The sequence below is a fragment of the Trichoderma aggressivum genome, assembly GCF_033847375.1.
Source record: "Trichoderma aggressivum f. europaeum strain CBS 100526 chromosome Unknown scaffold_052, whole genome shotgun sequence".
Taxonomy (NCBI): domain Eukaryota; kingdom Fungi; phylum Ascomycota; class Sordariomycetes; order Hypocreales; family Hypocreaceae; genus Trichoderma; species Trichoderma aggressivum.
This window is the reverse complement of record NW_026946418.1, coordinates 15873-34323: the sequence shown is the minus strand read 5'-3', so window position 1 is coordinate 34323 and position 18451 is coordinate 15873. Positions and strand designations below refer to the sequence as shown.

At 53.8% G+C, this 18451-nt stretch overlaps 6 protein-coding genes across 6 annotated transcripts; 2 read left to right on the top strand and 4 right to left on the bottom strand.

Annotated features, from left to right (window-relative positions):
* Positions 1–1333: 1333 nt before the first annotated feature.
* Positions 1334–4078, top strand: Triagg1_9353 (CAZyme family GT2; the record flags this gene model as incomplete). Its single annotated transcript, XM_062904301.1, has 2 exons — positions 1334–3832; positions 3890–4078. 2 exons carry the CDS (start codon positions 1334–1336, stop codon positions 4076–4078), a joined length of 2688 nt encoding a protein of 895 aa, XP_062751647.1.
* Positions 4079–4995: 917 nt separating this feature from the next.
* Triagg1_9352 (uncharacterized protein) lies at positions 4996–8379 on the bottom strand (the record flags this gene model as incomplete). Its single annotated transcript, XM_062904300.1, has 2 exons — positions 4996–5710; positions 5777–8379. 2 exons carry the CDS (start codon positions 8377–8379, stop codon positions 4996–4998), a joined length of 3318 nt encoding a protein of 1105 aa, XP_062751646.1.
* A 1088-nt stretch (positions 8380–9467) lies between these two features.
* Triagg1_9351 (uncharacterized protein) lies at positions 9468–11590 on the bottom strand (the record flags this gene model as incomplete). The annotated part of the gene is made up of 2 exons (XM_062904299.1): positions 9468–10250; positions 10325–11590. The coding sequence occupies 2 exons, from the start codon at positions 11588–11590 to the stop codon at positions 9468–9470; spliced, it is 2049 nt and encodes a 682-aa protein (XP_062751645.1).
* A 1596-nt stretch (positions 11591–13186) lies between these two features.
* Positions 13187–13861, top strand: Triagg1_9350 (uncharacterized protein; the record flags this gene model as incomplete). Its single annotated transcript, XM_062904298.1, has 3 exons — positions 13187–13300; positions 13411–13462; positions 13638–13861. 3 exons carry the CDS (start codon positions 13187–13189, stop codon positions 13859–13861), a joined length of 390 nt encoding a protein of 129 aa, XP_062751644.1.
* A 529-nt stretch (positions 13862–14390) lies between these two features.
* Positions 14391–15830, bottom strand: Triagg1_9349 (uncharacterized protein; the record flags this gene model as incomplete). Its single annotated transcript, XM_062904297.1, has 1 exon — positions 14391–15830. The coding sequence occupies one exon, from the start codon at positions 15828–15830 to the stop codon at positions 14391–14393; it is 1440 nt and encodes a 479-aa protein (XP_062751643.1).
* Positions 15831–16928: 1098 nt separating this feature from the next.
* On the bottom strand, positions 16929–18245 carry Triagg1_9348 (transcriptional regulator family: Fungal Specific TF; the record flags this gene model as incomplete). Its single annotated transcript, XM_062904296.1, has 1 exon — positions 16929–18245. The coding sequence occupies one exon, from the start codon at positions 18243–18245 to the stop codon at positions 16929–16931; it is 1317 nt and encodes a 438-aa protein (XP_062751642.1).
* Between the last annotated feature and the right edge of the window lie 206 nt (positions 18246–18451).

Genomic DNA, 18451 nt, shown 5'->3' with positions numbered 1-18451 from the left:
CGAACGGACTCTTGGATACCTATTGTTCAGATTACTGAGCAAGGGTATGTGCTACCTGTACTGAGTGGTACTTTGTGCGAAGCACTCGACCCGAGAAAAACGTGGGCGGTGGTCCGGGATCCATGAGGAAATGTTTCTCGCAACAACCCACTCATTGTTAACCACGAGGGGCTGTAGCATCGGTCTAGGATCCTCTGCTCCGTACAGCCTGGTGTCTCTGGAGTGAGGGCTCGATCTGTTGTCTATCTGCTTGTGCCTCGCTTTGACCAGCCGTCCTGCTTCGTTGCCGAATATTGGGCATCAACTCACGCTGGGGCTTCGTTTACTCGCCGGCATCTTGGCCCGTCCTTTTCGCTATCGTATCGTTCCGACTGCTATGAGTGTCCTGCGGCCTGGAGTGGCGTCCAAACGGAGGCCAATTCCCATCAGCTCGCTCTTGTTGCTCAACATGCCATGCCCACTCCCTCTGCAGCACCTTGGCGCATAAGAGCTGCAGCTTGTTGCGCCTGCAACCTTGCATTCCCAACCGCACACCCCCTCCCCCCTGGCTCCCTTGATCAAACTCTGTCGTCTCTATTCTGTCCTGCTCTCAGTTCCAGCTCATGAGGGTGTTGATTTTGCCCACCATGCCCACCAGACCGAGAGATCGAGCGGGAGCCACCGATCGGGATGCTTTGAGAGTCCAGCCCACCAATTTCTCTTAGACTGCCACATGCCCTGGCCTGATCTCATCCCTAGTCCATCATCCGCGATTACATCGTCGCCAGCTGCCTTGCTTCACTCCCCCACCCTCTCCCCCAACTCATACTTCTTTGCGTCGTCGCACCTCTTTATCATCTCCTCTCTCTGCCCTCCCCTCCCCTCGCTCATCAAGCCTGCAGACGTTGCATTCTGGGCCAATAATTGCATAAGTGGACAAGGTGTTCGGGCATTGCCTTCGTTTTTGGTCCACACCACGCTCACTTATAGTCGTTCTTCTCAACACCGTTCGTTACTTGAGGGGTTCGACCTTGTTGTGGTAGCATAACTTGTTTCTTTATTATCTCAAAACTCTACGCTACCAGTCTTGTCACCCACAATCACTTACACGCACCAAGGTTCAACTGCATTGGCCGCTGCTGTATCGAGAGGTGGGCATCTTACCACAAGTTTTACATCTACACTCCGCAAAGATACAAGGAACCAAAGATCAACACCAAGACAGTTTTGAAAGGGGTCCCTATCTGACTCTTCAAATCCCCCTTGAGAGGGCTTGGGACTTGAATAGGCCCATCGCCTGGGGAACTTGAACTTGAATACACATTCACAGCGTCTTCATTTCATACCAGTCAAGATGGGTATCACGAGCTATTTCAAGGCCAGCACCAAGAAGGCTGAGGAGGAAACGCCTGCACCGCCTCCGCCAGCCAAACCGGTTGCTCCTCCTCGATTACAGCAAGAAACCCGGCAGTCGATAATGTCAGAAAAGCCTCCTTCGTCCGTTTCTGGCAACGACATGGACCTCCAGCCTCCCACTCCCAGATTCCACTCCCGGCCACAGTCTAGCTCTGGCAGGTCCACGCCGTCAATGCAGAGCTCCATGTTCCTCGATGACATCAAGCACGAGGTCATGGTCAACTACCTGTACCAGCAGCAGTGTTCTCAGCTCTGGGTCAGCGATGGATCCGGAGAGATAGAAGGAGTTTTGCTCCGCAAGGCCCGAGGCCACTACATGGCCTGTCCTCCTCAATTGGCCAGCTCTCCCTTTGCATTGGCATGCGCTGCTCTCAATGTCCAATGTGCCATGACGGTCAATTCGCGTGTTATCAAGACATTCCTGCAATGGTCTCCTGACGCTGTCGATGTGCCGCTCATGAACGGCCTGCGCGTGCAAATTCTCCCCACGATTGATGATTTGCCGCGCGCTCGTAAATACCAGTTTGCTGCCTTCGTTGCATCTGAGGGCCTGCTGATTGTTTGGGATGACGATGCTCTTCATCTGGTTGCACGTGCCAAAGCTATCGAATCTGAGCTTATGGAGCTTGTCTGGAAGGCTGGCAACCCTGAGGAAGAAGGCGAAGATGAGAAGAGAGCGCAACCTGTCGCCGAAGTTGAAATTGATGAAGAGAGCGGCGAGATCAAGCCTGAAAAGCGGCCTATTCATCTCCAGAACACGGTCCTCGTGTCTCTAACTCTGGTCCTGGTTACCGTCTCCCTTGGTGCTGCCTGGAGACAGCTGGCCATTGAGGTTTCTGTCGACAGCACCTACATTCGTCTTGCACTCGTTGCCCTGGCTCCGGTTCAAATCTTCTTCACCCTCTTCTTTGCTCAAGTCATTGTCGGTTGTTTGGCTCAGATCTTCGGCCCCATTCGCCAACTCACAATCAACTCCAAGTTTTACTCTGCCCGACCTCCGCCTCGTCTGCAGACGGCCATTCTCCCACACGTCACTATTCAGTGCCCCGTCTACAAAGAAGGTCTGCAGGGTGTCATTATGCCAACCGTCAAGTCCATCAAACAGGCCATGTCCACATATGAACTCCAGGGTGGTTCCGCCAACATGTTCATCAACGACGACGGTTTGCAGCTCATCTCGGAAGAGGATCGTCTGGCCCGTATTGAATTCTACGCTGACAACAGCATTGGCTGGGTTGCTCGCCCGAAGCACGGAGAGAACGGCTTTACCCGCAAGGGCAAGTTCAAGAAGGCCTCCAACATGAACTTTGCTCTCATGATTTCCTGCAAGGTTGAGGAGAAGCTTCAGGCAATTGAACGTCCCCCTGAGTGGAGCCAAAATGACGAGGCTCTGGCATATGAGGAAGCTCTCAAGGAAGTCCTCGAAGCTGATGGTCGTGCCTGGGCTGATGGTAACATCCGCATGGGAGACTACATTCTGCTGATTGACTCTGATACCCGTGTTCCCGCTGATTGCTTGCTCGATGCCGTTTCTGAGATGGAACAATCTCCTGATGTTGGTATCATGCAATTTTCCTCTGGTGTCATGCAGGTTGTCCACACCTACTTCGAGAACGGCATCACTTTCTTCACCAACCTCATCTACTCTGCCATCCGATACACCGTGTCCAACGGTGACGTTGCTCCCTTTGTCGGCCACAATGCCATCCTTCGTTGGTCTGCCATCCAGCAGGTTGCCTACCAGGACGAAGACGGATACGACAAGTTCTGGTCGGAAAGCCACGTCTCGGAAGATTTCGACATGTCGCTTCGTCTGCAGGTCAACGGCTACATCATTCGCTTGGCTGCTTGGGCCGGTGAAGGCTTCAAGGAGGGTGTGTCTCTGACCGTCTACGACGAGCTTGCCCGATGGGAAAAGTACGCCTATGGCTGCAACGAGCTGCTGTTCCACCCCATTCGAACTTGGCTCTGGCGCGGTCCCTTTACGCCTCTGTTCCGCCGTTTCCTGTTTTCCAACATTCGCTTTACGTCCAAGATTACCGTCATCTCCTACATTGGCACCTACTATGCTATCGGAGCTGCCTGGATCTTGACTGTGGTCAACTACTTTGTCATGGGCTGGTACAACGGTTACCTCGACAAGTACTACATCGACTCGTGGCAGGTCTGGTTCTCCATCATTATCGTGTTCAACGGCCTCGGCAACATTGCCCTTGCTGTCATGCGTTACCGTGTTGGTGAGCGTGGTCTGCTGTACGCTCTGTTTGAGAACTTCATGTGGACTCTCATGTTGGCCATTTTCCTCGGTGGCCTGTCGTTGCACGTCAGTCAGGCTCTGTTGGCTCACATGTTTGAGATTAACATGACATGGGGTGCCACTGCCAAGGAAGCCGAGTTTTCAAATTTCTTTATTGAAGTTCCCAAGGTCTTGAAGAAGGTTATTTTTTCCACCCTTTGAATTAACATGCAAAGTTACTAACATTTCATTTTACAGTTCAAATTCTCCATGATCTTCTCGCTGATCTTTATTGTCGGCATGATCCTTCTCGCTCAGGCGCCGTTTGTCCCTTATGACTGGCAAATCAAAGACTTCGTTGCCATCCTGCCCATGGCCACCGTCGCCGCCAGTCACTTCCTTCTGCCTCTGGCCTTGAACCCTGCCCTGATGACCTTCTCATGGTAAATATCAAGTCGCATATACCACAGAAAACCCCAGAAAAAACAAAAAGACTACACATCACAATTATAGACGGGATGCATTGTCCCCCCACTCAGTGGCCAGGCACAAGCTTTAATCCCACATTCATTTTTTCCCCATTCTATCAATTCTCCATGAACAGAAACGGATCGAGTTGTTTCGCAATTTTTGCTTTTGCTTTTTATTCCCCCTTTTTTTCACATATGATCTTGGATTGCGCGCACCTCATCACAAGTCATAATGCTAGATTCTTAAATGTTAATACTGCGAGGTTTGGAGGCTAAACTGTTATGAAGGATATTGGGATGGGATATTATTTACGACTTTTTTGGGTATTTGGGAGGGGAGGGATTTACATGGGACATGACGGGTATCGGGAACGATAGTAGGGGAAAATTAAAGGTGGTGGGGATAGCTTGGCTTGGGCTAGTATAGGATAAGGTAGTAATAGGATAATACGAGATTGTCCTTTGCAACATTGCCGCCATTCTCGTGCTGATGATACTGCTGTGGATGGATCTGAGAAGATTAGAAATGTTGTTCTATTAAAGCTTCACAACAGTCTATACGATTCATAAAAATGAAATTCCCAAAAGACAAGACGAATGAAAAAAAGAAAGAAAATCCATCTATGTTACCCATAAACGCCTCTATGCCTCTTCATCTCAAAGCCATGCACCAGGACCCTCCCATCATCTCGTCCGTCTATCCAAATCTGCTTTTCCCACAGCGCGCAATCTACCATACGCTTTAACACATAGATTCATGCCAAAACTTTCAAAACCCAAACCCAAAAAAAAGCCGGCATCTGCGTCTCTCTAAATAATAATCTTCAAAAGAAGAAAAAGAAAGCAAAACTTTTTCCATCTCGAGCGGCTCCATTATAAAGTGCCCCTCATAATTTACTCCTCGTCATCAGTGTCAGGAGGGTGAGGAGTTCCCTTGGGGCTGTTAAGCCACTCAATGTGTCGCAGACGACGACGAACTTCCCGATCCTTGAGCTCCTTCTTGGTCATCTTCTTCTTCTTGCGAGCCTTGAACTTGAGCTCACCGTTATCCTCGACACCAGAGTTGACGGCGCTGCTGACGACGGAGCTGGCCGCAGTGCTCGTGACGCCGCTTCCAGGACGGCTGTCCTCGAAACGACCGAGATCAACGGCGGCGTTGCCGCGCTGGGCAACACGTCCGTCGTTGACGAGCCACTGCTCAGAGCAGAGAGCGCCGACGAACTCTTCGTTGTGGGAAATGAGAATAACACCTCCCTTGAACTCTCGGATAGCCACAGCCAAGCCTCCAAGAGAGTCTCTGTCCAAGAAGTTGGTAGGCTCGTCAAGAACCAACAAATGAGGGTTGTTCCACATGGCACCAGCAATGACGACCTTGACCTTCTGACCACCAGACAACGAACCAATTTCGTTGTGGTTGGCGATCTCGGGGTCCAGGCCAAGATCTTCGAAGTGCTTGGAGATGACAGATGGCTGGAGTTCACGGTATCCGAGACCCTCACGAGATGCCTCGTGATCGTCAAACTCTTGGACAAGCTTATCGAAGCCCAGCTCAAGCAGAGTCTCACGCGAAATCATGGTGTTGTACTTGGGAAGAGTGGCACGCCATTTACTAAATCAAAGAGTTAGTCTTGATGAATCCGGATCTGAGCTTGATTTTTCTTTGTCCGTCACTTACACTTCATATTGGAACGTCTTCTTGTACTTTTGGCGACCAACAAGCGACTCGATTTGCTTAGCAGGCTTGCCATCCTGGAGATCGACAAACTTGTCCATCTGTTCACGATCCTGATCGGACAAGGCACGGGTCTGCTTCATGTGGACCTCACGGTCATCACCATGCTGGTATCGCCACTGCAGATACTGGTTGGGAGTCTTCTCCAAGTGCATCTCGACGTGCTCCAGGGCATGCTGCTTAATGTAGCCGATGCGGAGGTTGGGGTGCTTCTCAACCTTGCCAACAGTCGGGATGGTCTCACCCGTGAGCAGCTTGATCAAGGTAGACTTGCCAGCACCGTTGGGTCCGATAATGGCCACACGCGAGGAGAGCGAGAGAGAGCAAGAGACGTCTGCAAGCGATGGCTTGGTAGCCTTGGGGTAGGTGTAAGAGACGTTGCTCATGCGAATGATGGCACGGGTCTGGGACTTGATACCAGTGAGGATACCAGGAGGGGGGAACTTGAACTGGACGTTGGACGCCGACAGAGTGTAGTAGCTCTTGGCCTCGGGGCGAAGCTGGACGAATGCCGCAAGGTTACCCTTGTAGCATGCGAGCTTCTTGTTGGGCTCATAGTGGTAAATGTCGGTGGTGACGTTGTCCAAGAAGCCAGAGTCGTGGGACACGATCAAACTGGTAATGTCGGGGTGCGACTTGAGGTAGTTCTCCAGCCAAGCAATGTTGGTAACATCCAAGTGGTTAGTAGGTTCGTCCAACAGGAGGACATCGGCACCCTTCAACATGGCTCGGGCCAGGGCGAGCTTCATCTTCCAACCACCAGAGAGAGAGCCGACCTTTTGAGATTGACGGCCCTCGGGTCCAGAGGTGAAACCAAACTCTTCCAAAACCTCGGAGATGTGCGCAGTTCCCTGGGGGCCAATCTCGGGATCCTTGGAGACGAACTCGAGAATGCTGATGTCGGCGTCTTCGCCCTGGTTGTGCTCGACATAGTAGGTACGCAAGACGTCCTGGGGAGGGAAACCCTCCAGCTTGCCACCAGCGATAGCCTTCATGAGAGTGGACTTGCCAGCACCGTTGCGACCACAGAGACCATATCTGTGACCCTTGAGAAGTCGCAGGTTGGTGTGAGAAAGCAGCAGCATACCACCGTAAGCAAGAGAGAAGTCGGCGTTGACAATCTCGATCTCGCCGTCGTCTTCCTTCTCAGGGACACCGTATCGGCGCTGGTCCTCTTCCAGATAAAATTGCTGGACGGCATCAGCCACCTGCTGAGGAGCGTCGGGGCTCTGCAGAAAGCTCTTGAGATAAGGCGCAATTCTGGCAGAGATTCGGGCAATGTGGCGGTAGTTGACATCAGTGGCAACCATCTCAGAGATGTAGGCCTTGGCAAGCTGGTATACGTCGGCCTGCAGCACGAGTGCGTTGTGCTTCTGAATCTCGGCATCAAGGACCTTGGCAACATCGTCGACGGTGGTTCGGGCAATAATGTCCTTGTCGTTACCCATGGCCTTTTGCATGGTTGCGAGAGCTCTTTCGGCGAGCTCTCGAACCTCGGGGAGAGACGCACGGTCGCAGACACCCTTGACACCAGGCAGCAGCTTGGGAAGGAAGGCTCTGGCCTCGATAGGATCATGGACAAGCTTGGTCAAGTTCTCAACAATGACGACTGTCTGTCTGAGAACCTCCTGCGAGGTGGTGGGGGTGTTGAGAGATCTCTCGAGGAAAGGCGTCAACAGCGCCAGCACGGGGGATGTGACAACAGCCACGAATGTAGTCATTGACAAGGCGTGGATGGCCTTTTGGAGAGTCTGGGGAGAGGGATGCTGCATCGTGTCGACGAGCAGGGGGATCCGAGGGGTAACATCGTCGTTGGACAGAAGAGTCGTAAGAGAGTTCATCGTCTTGACAGCCTGCTTCTCCACCTCGGCCTTCAAGTCGTGCATGCCACCCTCAACGAGGGGAATCAAGCCAGCGAGCTTGGCTCCCATGGCCTCGCGAAGCACATCCTTGTCGGCAGCCTCCTCCTTGGTAGAGCCCACAACCATCTGCGACTTGTCGGCCATCTTCTGCAGCAACAGGTAGGCTCCCACGGTGCCCTGCCACTTGCCCGTCTTCTTGGTGAGATACTGGGTCAAGACGGGCAGCAGGCCAACAACCAGGGCCTCGGCACTGAGGTTGGCGAACAGCGCATCAAGACCATATTGGGCAGCCTCGCGGACAACAGAGCCCTTATCGGACAGGGCATCCAGGGCACAGGTGACGGTGCTGGCATCCTGGATCAGGAGCACAACCTCGCTCAGGGCCTCGCGCGGAGGGAACCGCTCGAGGATGGCGCCCAACAGGTTCTGGCTGCTCTCTCGGCGGAGCCCGCTCTTCTTATCAGCAGCCGCCTTCTTGACCTCGGTGAGGATGCCGTAAGTGGTCAGGCCGGCAGATCCGACCGAGTTGAGGAGGACATCGCAAAGAGCGTAGCAGGCATCGATGGACGCAGCGGACGTCTGGGCGTTGAAGATGGTGTTGATGAAGGCCGCGATGTCTTCCTGCGATGGCGGGGGAGGGGCTTCTTTCGACACCACGAGCGGCGGCGAAACCGGGTGAGGCATTGTTGGAGGTTTTGGAGCGTCCTGTCTGTGAGAATAAAGGGGGGGAGGTACAAAGTCAAAACAAGGAGATTCCCCAGAACAAAAGGTCTCAGCCGCAGGACGCAAAGGAGGGCTGTTCTCTAGCAAAGTCTGGGGAGGCAAAAAGAAAAGAAGAAGGGCGATGTTGCTCGAGGAAAAAAAAGAAAGAATACGGGGATAAGACAAGAAGCTGAAAAGGGTCTGGTGCTGGCCCATCCAGCAAGGCGCTGCACCGATTCGAAAAATTTCTCTTATCAGCCCCTTATCTCACTAGCCGGCTTGGAAATGCAACTGCCGCTAAGCATGTGCGGCTGACGTTATCGCCATTCTGCAACTCCACGTGGGTCACGGCGAGCATCATCTGTGGACGGGCCGTTACAAATCGAGGTACATATAGTACATACTGTAAAAAGGCTCATTTCTTGGGATTGGGATGGGACGCTGCTGGCAAATGTTAAAATCATAGTGGGCAAATCATAGTGGACACGTTTATCCGTACATAGCATTTCACTCTCAGATTTGATTTGATACATGTGCAAAATAGAGGCAGTCAAAAGCAACAGGGAATGTGCCAGCCATATCAAGGTCAATGCAAAAGAAAAAAATAATAGAATATAGAAAAAAAACTTGCTTCCTGTCTAGACGATCCCTTTGGTTCTCCGCAAAGTCCAGCATGCTTTAACTTTAGTTCATGATCCGAGTCTACACTTCGTTTGCCCATCGCTGTGACGCCACCACGCCTCTCCAATCAAGTAAAAAAAAAAAAAGAAGATTGGTTAAAGAAGAGAAGAAACATCAAATGAAAATACAGAAATAGGTAAATGTACCGCCCACAAGGGGTATAATTAGAAGCACATACACTTCCAACACGTTGCAAGAATCGTACACCGCTCCATGTATGTCCATTCTAACCGTATGTGTTTGCTTCGTGAATTATTCGAGTAAAAAAAGGCATCATCGTTGATGGTTTTGGAAATAAAAAATGGAGAAAAAGTGAAAATAAAAATGAAGAGAGGGAGAAAAAAAATGTCAAGATATTGAAAGCACGCGATATACTGAGGTCATAAACATCACGGTTCACCCTGGCTTGAACCCCGGAGGGTTACAGGGCCTTGGAAACCACCTTGGGAAGGGGGCTTGACGGCGTCCATCTCGAGGCCTCGAGAATCGAGCACTGGGCGTTGGTCCCGGTGAAGACCAAGTCGTTGATCGCCGTTCTCATAGCGCTTCTTGAACTGGTAATAAGAGGGCGTGCGGGGTCGGCAGAGAACGGCCAGGATGTTCCTCCAGAAGCTTGCTTGGTCAAACGGACGGTATCGTTCGCTCTTGGTGAACTTGTGAGAGTTCATGAATTCTCTCGTCGTTTCGCCACGGGCCATCAAGAAGATGTGGTATCCCATGAGCGCGGCGGGGTAGAGAAAGGTAAAGACTCCAAGGATGACCAAGGCCAGAGAAACACGGAAGTGGTCGACGGATTTGGAAAAGGAAATATTTTTTTGGTTCATGTAAACAATGAGTTGTGCGAGGCTTGCACCGATCAAGTAGAGGGAGAGGATGGTGGCAGATGAGACAAAGGTGAAAAAGTATCGGTAGTTGCGTTTACCAACGCAGTTGTTGAGCCACACGCAGTGGTGGTCATGCGTCTCCACGCAGTTGTCACATAGACGGCAGTGGTGAGCGCGAGGTGGCCGCCAGATGTTGCACGTCCGGCAGTGCTTGACGGGGAACTCCATGGCGGCCGCCGTCGGCTCCGCTGACTTTATCAGTGTCCAGTCGTTTGTGGGAGGGTCGACACGAAGGGGATCTTCATGCGGCCCAAGAGGCGGGAACTGGTGAAGGTTTCGGGGAAGGATCTGGAATCAGTTAGCATGCTGGGCACGTCTCGCTGCGTGGACACAAACGGCCAAAGCCAAGAGGCGCTACTCACTCCGGGGTCCGAAATGGAAGCGTGGAGGAAAGAGGAGAAGCAAAGGTAGGCGAGGTATGCAAAGATGATGGGGATGGCGGGAGAAATGTTGTGCCAAAGCCACGGTGCCTCGAAGACGAAGAACAGAACGCAAGGGATAACCACAAAGAGCCCCGTAGCAACATTAATGGGCCGTTGCCTGGTGTTTTGCCATCGGCCTCCGAAGAAAAACATGGTATTGCCCTCAAAGTACTCATAGTTGCGCTCCCTGCTGAACTTGTGCTGTACTGCGGTGCTCTCGGTCTTGGGTCGTAGTTGGGAATCGATGGGGTTTAGCCGTGGTGATGACGCAGTGGAGGCGAGCTTCTCCACGCCATCCGCCGGGTTTCGGTTCTCACCACTCTGGGCCTGATCACGGTCACTCATGCCGGGCAGAAAAGTTGACCCAAACGACCGTGGGGTTTTGAGCATCGGGCTAGGGAAATTCCTCAAATCTCTCAAGCTTGTCGTGCCACCGCTCAGGTCAAGATGTGGGTGGGCCTTGTCCGGAACCGAGGCCTTGCGCAGCGGTCGAACGCTCTCGGACATGCTCCCTCCAGCATAGTGGCCGGTAGGGCTGGTGGCGTCCGTAGCCTGGTCGAACGTGTCGTGCTCAGTAAAGTCGGTGCCGCGGGAGGGCAGGTGTCTCTGGTCTTCGCTATACATGACGTGCTGGAACTGCACCGGCGGGCCATGCTGGGCCACGGGTGAAGGTGCAAAGTCGTGGATCACACTGCCATCGATATCCGTTGCGTTGTCGGGCAGGTCCCCGAACTGTGGCTGGGGCGCAGGTGGTGGTGGCTGGGTCGTCGCGAGAGGTCGTGCGGCTCCGGCTCTCTGGGCCTGCAGCTTTTGCGAGCTCATGGGGTGGAAAAAGGCGTTTGACGTGAGCGAAGGGACGTGGCTGCGGGACGTCAGGCTCGGCGACGTTCCCAGCGCGGAGCTGGTTGTGCTGGTGCCGCTTCCTCTCTTGCCGACGCCCAAGTTCTTCCTGGCGCCTCCCCATATTTTGGACGAGGCCGCCGTCTTGGCCGTCTCTGGCCGAATCACCGATCCCGATTCCCTTGTCTGATGCGTCTTGGGCGCCGAAGTCGATGCGTTGCCGTCGGCCTCATCCTCGCTGGCGATGTCGGTCATGTGGGAGGATACAACACTTCCAGGGCGTTGTCCATCTGGAGTCGAAGATGCGGGAGGTGCGAAAGTCTGGACATTGCCAGTCGGCGAAACTGGCTCGTCTTGGGACGCCATCGTGATGGTCCCGTATGTGCAGATTCCCTGAGTCGTCCTATAACATAGCCCGTTCTCTCAATTCTCTCTTCTTTTTTTCTTGTAGTTTTTTTTCCAAGGCCCCTTCAGAGAGCACGAGATCCGAGTGTTCCGCCAAAATCTCACTGCGAGGAGACAAGACCGTGGCGAACAGCGTATGACAGATCGACTCGACGTTTGACAAATTTGCGGCTGCCGGAAACACGCAGGGGGGGAGAAGAAATAAGATGGGTGGTTCCGCGCGATGGGAAAATGGTAATTCGGGTGGCCGCTTTGTAAAAGGTGTCGCGCAACAAGTCGTCGAGGGGTCGGATCGCGAGATTCCGAATGGGCGTTATCAATCAAAGGAGCGTAAATGAAAGGCTGTGTTTAAAAGAGAAAAAAAAGACAAGGGAGAGAGAGCGTAAACGAATCGAAAAAACTGCAGTAGGTTAGAGGGAGCGTCGGAAGCGGGGATGCTTCAAGATGAAAAAGAAGAAGAAAAAATGGGTGACAAAGACAGTTCGGAGGGTTGATGAACAGGCCGGAAGGACGCCCGCTCCGGCAAAAGCGGAGGAAAGAAGAGACAGAAAGAGAGAGAGAGAGAGGCAGCGAGTTAAACATGCGAATTCCTTTTTCCTCCGTCGCGAGCGTCTCTGCCGTTCGTCCACTTTTCGACGCCTGTTACAGTAACGAGGCTGCAGGCATGCGCCCAGACCCTCCTTTCTCCCTGGCAGGGCAAAAGGGGCTGGCCATTGGTGCGTTTGGCTCTGCGCAATTTGGAGGTTGAGGCCGGCAGCGGTAGTGGCCGTCCGAGCGTGTCGTATTGAGTACTTGCCGGTTAGCCTGCAGACGGTGGAAATTAACGGGCTGCTTGGGGTCTAGCCGGCGTAGTCGGTACCTGGGCGGAAGACAACGGGTACATGCTGGCGGCGCACGGAGCACACCACCAGTGCTGGAAGTGAGTGACCTGCAGCCGAAGTCGAGAAGCTGGGGCTTGCATGAGATTGAGCCCAGCTCACGGTTGAGCTTTACATGAAGCCAAACAAGGTATACCTACCGTCTGCTTACTGACGAGTATTGCAATGTACAGACGAGGGCAAGGAAGACAAGGCGACTCGAGTTACTGGCTGCTGACAAACCCTGAGAAATGTCTCTTCGTATCCCAATTCCCAGGCACAGTGACAGCATTCAGTACTAACTAAGCATTCACTCACATGCACAATTCCCGCCACGCTCGTCATTGGCCTGTGGAAATTGCCCAGCCTAGCGCGCTGTGATGTGACGGCGATCAATGCCCAACACGCTGCATTTTTCCATGCCTTGCCTCTGACCCGGGCCTGGAAACCTATGAGCTCATGGTTACGTAATCTAAGCCATTGCAGCACAACCAGCTCCCCAGCCATGTGACTTCTCACGTGCACCCATCCCACCTTCGGCATTGGCCAATGGCAGCCTCGGAATCTCGGGTTGAAATCATCATACGACCCCAGCTTTAGCACCACTAATTCCAAGCAAGCTTTTGGCCTCCAGCGATCCAGATCCAACAAACCTCAACCTCCCCTATCAAACCAACCCTCCGCCAATTCGTCCGTCAAAATGGCCTCCATGATCACCCGCCGCTTCTTTTCCACGACTGTCCGTCGCATGACCGTGGACACCGCCTCCAAGCAGGAGCTCCAGTCCGAGTCCAAGCGCAACCCCGAGATTTATGTGCGTCATATTGGAAGAAGCGAAGCTCTCTTCTCGCAGCTCCGTCACGTCCCGCGCCGCTCCCTCGAAGAGTTCCGATGGCTAATGGTTTTGCTTTGGGGTGTTTATAGATCCTCGGTGGAGTTATGGTCGCCGCTCTGGGCGGTGCCGGCTTCTACTTCGGTATGCGACCCCAGACAGTGCAACTCCTTTGCTTGACATGATGCAATGCAACTCGGCCATCCTCGACATCAACATGGGCCCTGTCTCTTGTTCTTGTTTCTTTACAGCAGCGGCCGCTGCACCAAGTACCGCATAGGAGTCGCCAAGGACCTATATACTAACGTTTCCCTTCCAGGCCGATCTCCCACCGTCGCCACCTCTGAGTCTCCCGTCAACGTCGCCAGCATGGCCTGGGAAGGCGATGGCCAGGGCAAATACAAGTACCACCCCGGCGGTGACCCCAACGCTACTCCCCGTGACGCTCCCAGCGCCCTCAACGTTGTCATCATCCCCAACGTCACTGCTCCCAAGGAGTACCACGACAAGTTCAACAAGTGGGGCAAGGAGGGATACCCTTAAAGGGTGGAATGCGCACATGGAAACTTGTGAGCAGTGATGGAAATGGTAGAAGCGGGCATTCTTGTATTTAAATGAGGCGTGTTCGCCTGTGTAGACATATGGGTGGTTGGGGGGATGCGTCATGGGTTTTGAAACAAACCGATGATGAGACAGAAAAAAGAAGGAGAAGAAAAATTAAAGATTATTTTTGCATACACCTTCAAAAGTGAGGCATTACGGTCGAAGCTCAGAGATAATAATGAACCATTAAGCGATTGAAAGGTTTAAAGCAACAGTCTTATCATTGCCTTGATCAAATCGACATCACTCGGGTGGAACGGGAGTGCCAAGCCAAAATACATCATGGCCCCTATCATTGCGGCCCTTTCCCAATCATTGAGAGCCCAGAATATTTCCTATCATAACAAGCCTATCAAACAGGCAACCCATCATGAATTTCTAGCCCTTCCGACGCCAATGTTCTGATTTCTTCCCCCATCAGATCCAAACACCCCCTTCTCCCTCACTCCAACAAAACACCAACCCATGGCTAAGAGATCAGCAAATCTACCTCTTCGCCCGTGAATCCAAACAGGTAGAGCAAGTCCAGCATGCTCTGGCCGTTCAGTCGCGCTCCCGCCTCCATCTGCACCGTCGGCTTCGCATTCCATGCCACGCCCAGGCCGGCCTTTTCCATCATCAGGAGGTCGTTGGCGCCGTCTCCCACGGCAATGACCTGGGACAAGTCGATGCCCTCCTTTTGCGCAATTTCGACGAGGAGGTCGCGCTTGCGCTCCTTTCCGACAATGATACCCTTCACTTGGCCCGTGAGCTTGCCGCCTTCGATCACCACTTCGTTGGCGTGCGCATGGTCGATGCCGAGCTCCTTGGCCAACCATCCCGTCAGCGGCAAAAAGCCTCCGGAGAGAACAGCCGTCTTGACGCCGAGGCGTTTCAGCGCCTTGAGCAGATCCCGCACGCCGTTGGTGACGTCGAGGACCGGCCGAAGATCCTCAAAGAGGGTTGCCGGCAGGCCCTTGAGAAGCGCGACTCTCTCGCGGAACGACGACTCAAAGTTGAGCTCGCCCATCATGGCGCGATGCGTAATTCCAGCCACACGCTCAGCAAGATCCGGCGGGTCTTTGATGGTCTCGGCCAGCAGATCAATGACCTCTTGTGTGATGAGGGTGCTGTCCATGTCAAAGACAACCAGTCTGGGGTGCTTCCTCCACAGGACATCCCTCTGCAGAGCCACATCGACATTCCACTCCTGCTCAAATCTGTAGATGAGCTCGTGTTTCCGCAGGTCGTCCAGGCTGAGATAGCTGGGCGACGGAGCGGGTGTCAGCGTCAGTTCAACGACCCGGGGGCTCTCCTGGTTATCCAGACAGCGATGCGACGAGTGCGGCTCCTCGGCGCCGTCAGGCAGGGGGAACGTCGACATGAGGTGGAGGAAGGACGTGATGCACAGCGGCGAGACGTAGGAGCCGTAGAGGTGGTCGAGCTGCTCCGACTCCTGCGTGGGAGGCTCAAGAGGGAACTCGTCCATGCTGGTCGTCGGCGCCATGTTGGGGGGCAGAGACTCGGTGCTGTCGGCCAGCCCGGACTTGGCGGGCGATCGCGACCTGCTGAGGCCCCCGGAAGAGCTCCTGGGCGGCGCATTGCGGTCGGATCCCTTGTAGAAGAGCGTGGCGATGAGCCTGTCGGAGCGGCGGCCAGCAGGCGGCGCGCAGTTGGGGTGCGAGTAGCTGTGCGAGACGCCGCTGTCGACGATGATGGGCGGGTGCTCGGGCGACGGCACGCCATTGAAGGGCAGCTTGGGCGACTTGGACGGCGACGAGTCCTCGACGACGGTGTCGATGCCGTGATGGGCCTCGGGGATGCGGTGCTGCGGCGGGCGATACTGCTGGTGGTCGCTGAGGTACGAGCTGCTCCGCATGCTGCTGGTGAGCTGCGGGCGCTGCGACGACGTCTTTGCCGTGTCTGCCATGATGATTCGTTTTCTTTTTTCCGGCCGTTCAGTTGGTTTGAGCAGATGTTGTATGGAGATCGCCAGAAGCCGCAGCGAAAGCCGGAGCTGGTTTGGACGAGGGCGAGGGCGAGGAAAGCCGCAAAACAACAATGGAAGCCCCCCAAGAGTTTCGTCGGTTTGGCAGCCTCGCACAAGGTCGAGGAGGAGTTTCAAGTTCAGCCTGCCCGCCGCTTTTGCCGCTTGTGATTTTCTTGTGACGGGGGGTGGAGAGATTGCTCCGGCGTCGCACTAACAGCACCAATTTATGGTGTGATTTTGCGCAAAAAGAAGAGGTGGACTGGGAAAATGAATGGCTGGTGATGCGGGCAGGTTCCTGGAGGAGGGGCTGCGATTGTACTGTGTTGGAATGTATCCATGGACTGCTTTTACTTAACCTGGAGTGAGACTTGATCTTTATTTTTCTACATTAACAAGCTTTTCATGAGCAAATGATGGTAAGATATTTGTATTTTATTTATTCATACTATGTTGAATTTATAAACAAGCCATTTATTAATGTAGAAACACAACCAGAATGAGACATATAAGAGAAAAACTTCAACGCCTCCAGTGAAGCTCATTCGTCACTGTGCAGCTGCTGGTGCCCCGCGCTAGTTAGTCCCACGTGCGTCTTTTGACACCAGAGAGTTTAAACAAAGCTTAGTCATTTTACGAGAGACAATGGAGCAAAACTCCAAACTGACCATCGTGGCCAGCTGAATGCCATATGGACATGCTGGGCTGGCACATGTATAAATCACTTTCGAATTTTCGATTGAAATGAATCCTTTGTGGTGAAACTGATTACAATATATGAGAAAATGGTTATCAAGATATCTATAACTAATAAGTTGAGTTGTGCAAATCATTCCTTAAACCCTTGGCGACTGTCAGGCGTATACTTCCAACAAGCCGACATCATCTCAGTAACTCCCCTTCTTTACGCTCAACACCCCCTCCACAACCATTGAAAAATCCGAGCATATCCACAAACAAACAAATAAACATTTAACCAATAGAAATTTATCCAATAACCCACATCATCATCATCTCATCTTGCCAAAACCTCATCACACCTCAGTCCCCAGTCCGCAACCCCCATCTCACCATCACAGGCCTCCTCTTGCCCATCCAATTCTCCATCTCGTCAAGCCCATGATGAAACCCCCAAATCACCATCCCCAAATCATCCATGTCCTCCGGCAACGCTTCCCTTGTATCCAAAACAAACGTCCGCACCGTCACCTGCAGCCTCGGCCCCCGCTCCCACATGGCCTCCCACTCCACCGCCGTCTTGGCCTCCCAGAGCGCAACCTGCGCCGTGAACTTGAGCTGCAGCGTGCGCGCCTCGGCCTGGTCCCAGCCCTGCTTCAGGAAAGCGTACGTGCCGGAGAGGATCTCCGCGGTGAGGATGGTGCGCCGCATGCTCTCGTAGTAGATCCAGGACGCCCAGCTGTCCATGGTCTTGGAAAACGACCGAAGCCGCGGGTACAGGGCCGACAGCAGCGCCTGCACAATGGCTTCGTCTCGCTCCGCGCGCACTCGCTCTTCAAAGTCGTCCCTCGCGAAGAAGCGGATGCACTGGTAGACGACAAAGGCCTGCAGCACCGGCAGCAGGTCGAGCTCAGCTCCGACGGCGATTTCGGACGCGGAGGTGATGGCATGCCGGATGGAGCCAATGAGGCGGGCGACTCGCTTGGCAATCTCGCCTCGCACGAGCGCTGCATTGGCCGTGTTCCTCATGCAGTGCAGCGCGCTTGCGGCGAGGGCTTCCTGCAGCACCTCGGATGCCGACACCTGCGTGTGGTGGATGAAGCAGTTCTGGCCCGTCATGGCCAGGATTTGCGGCTGCATCGCAAACCGGCTAGCCGCCCACTCTGTCCGCGACTGGAAGATGTGGCCAGTCGTCACAGCAGTGTTGGAACTGTCAAAGTAAAAGAACTCGGGGGTGGAGAACTCCCGGCCAAAGGGGGCGGGCTCTACCGGCCCCGAATACGGGCCCAATGACAAGACGGTCTGGCCCTCGCCCTGGGACATGTACTCGTCTAATTGGGACAGCAAGCAAGGCACCAGCGGTGGGGGTACCGCTGACGAAGGGCCCGGAGACAAATATGCACCGCCATGACTGCTCCCACTGCTGCTGCTCCCGCTGCTGCTGCTGCTGCTTCCGCCCGAATGCCAGATGTGGCCCAGATCCTGTGTTGTACTCGCATCCGCTCTAATACCCGCAGGCGACGAGTTCAGTCCCAGCTGTTCTGCGCTTCCAATTGCCATCCAGGGATAGACGCAGTCCTTCCTCGCCCTGCGACAGCGACCACACGTCGGCAGGTCCAGGTCGCACCTCCGCTTGCCAGCCACACATGCGGCACACGATTTTCTACGGGACGAGATCATGGCGAGCGGTTAATTCTGGGCGATCTGCGGAACAACGAAAAAGGGTGAGTGCGGAAGTGAGGGAGGAGAAGGCAAGGCAAAGCTTCGAAGGGGCTTCGGGGGGGGGGCTTGTAGACAGCGGTTAAGCTGGTTCCGACACGGCCCCATAAAAATGCGGAATTCCGCTCTCGGCCCCCCCGTCGGAGGCGGGACTGAGAACCGGCCCA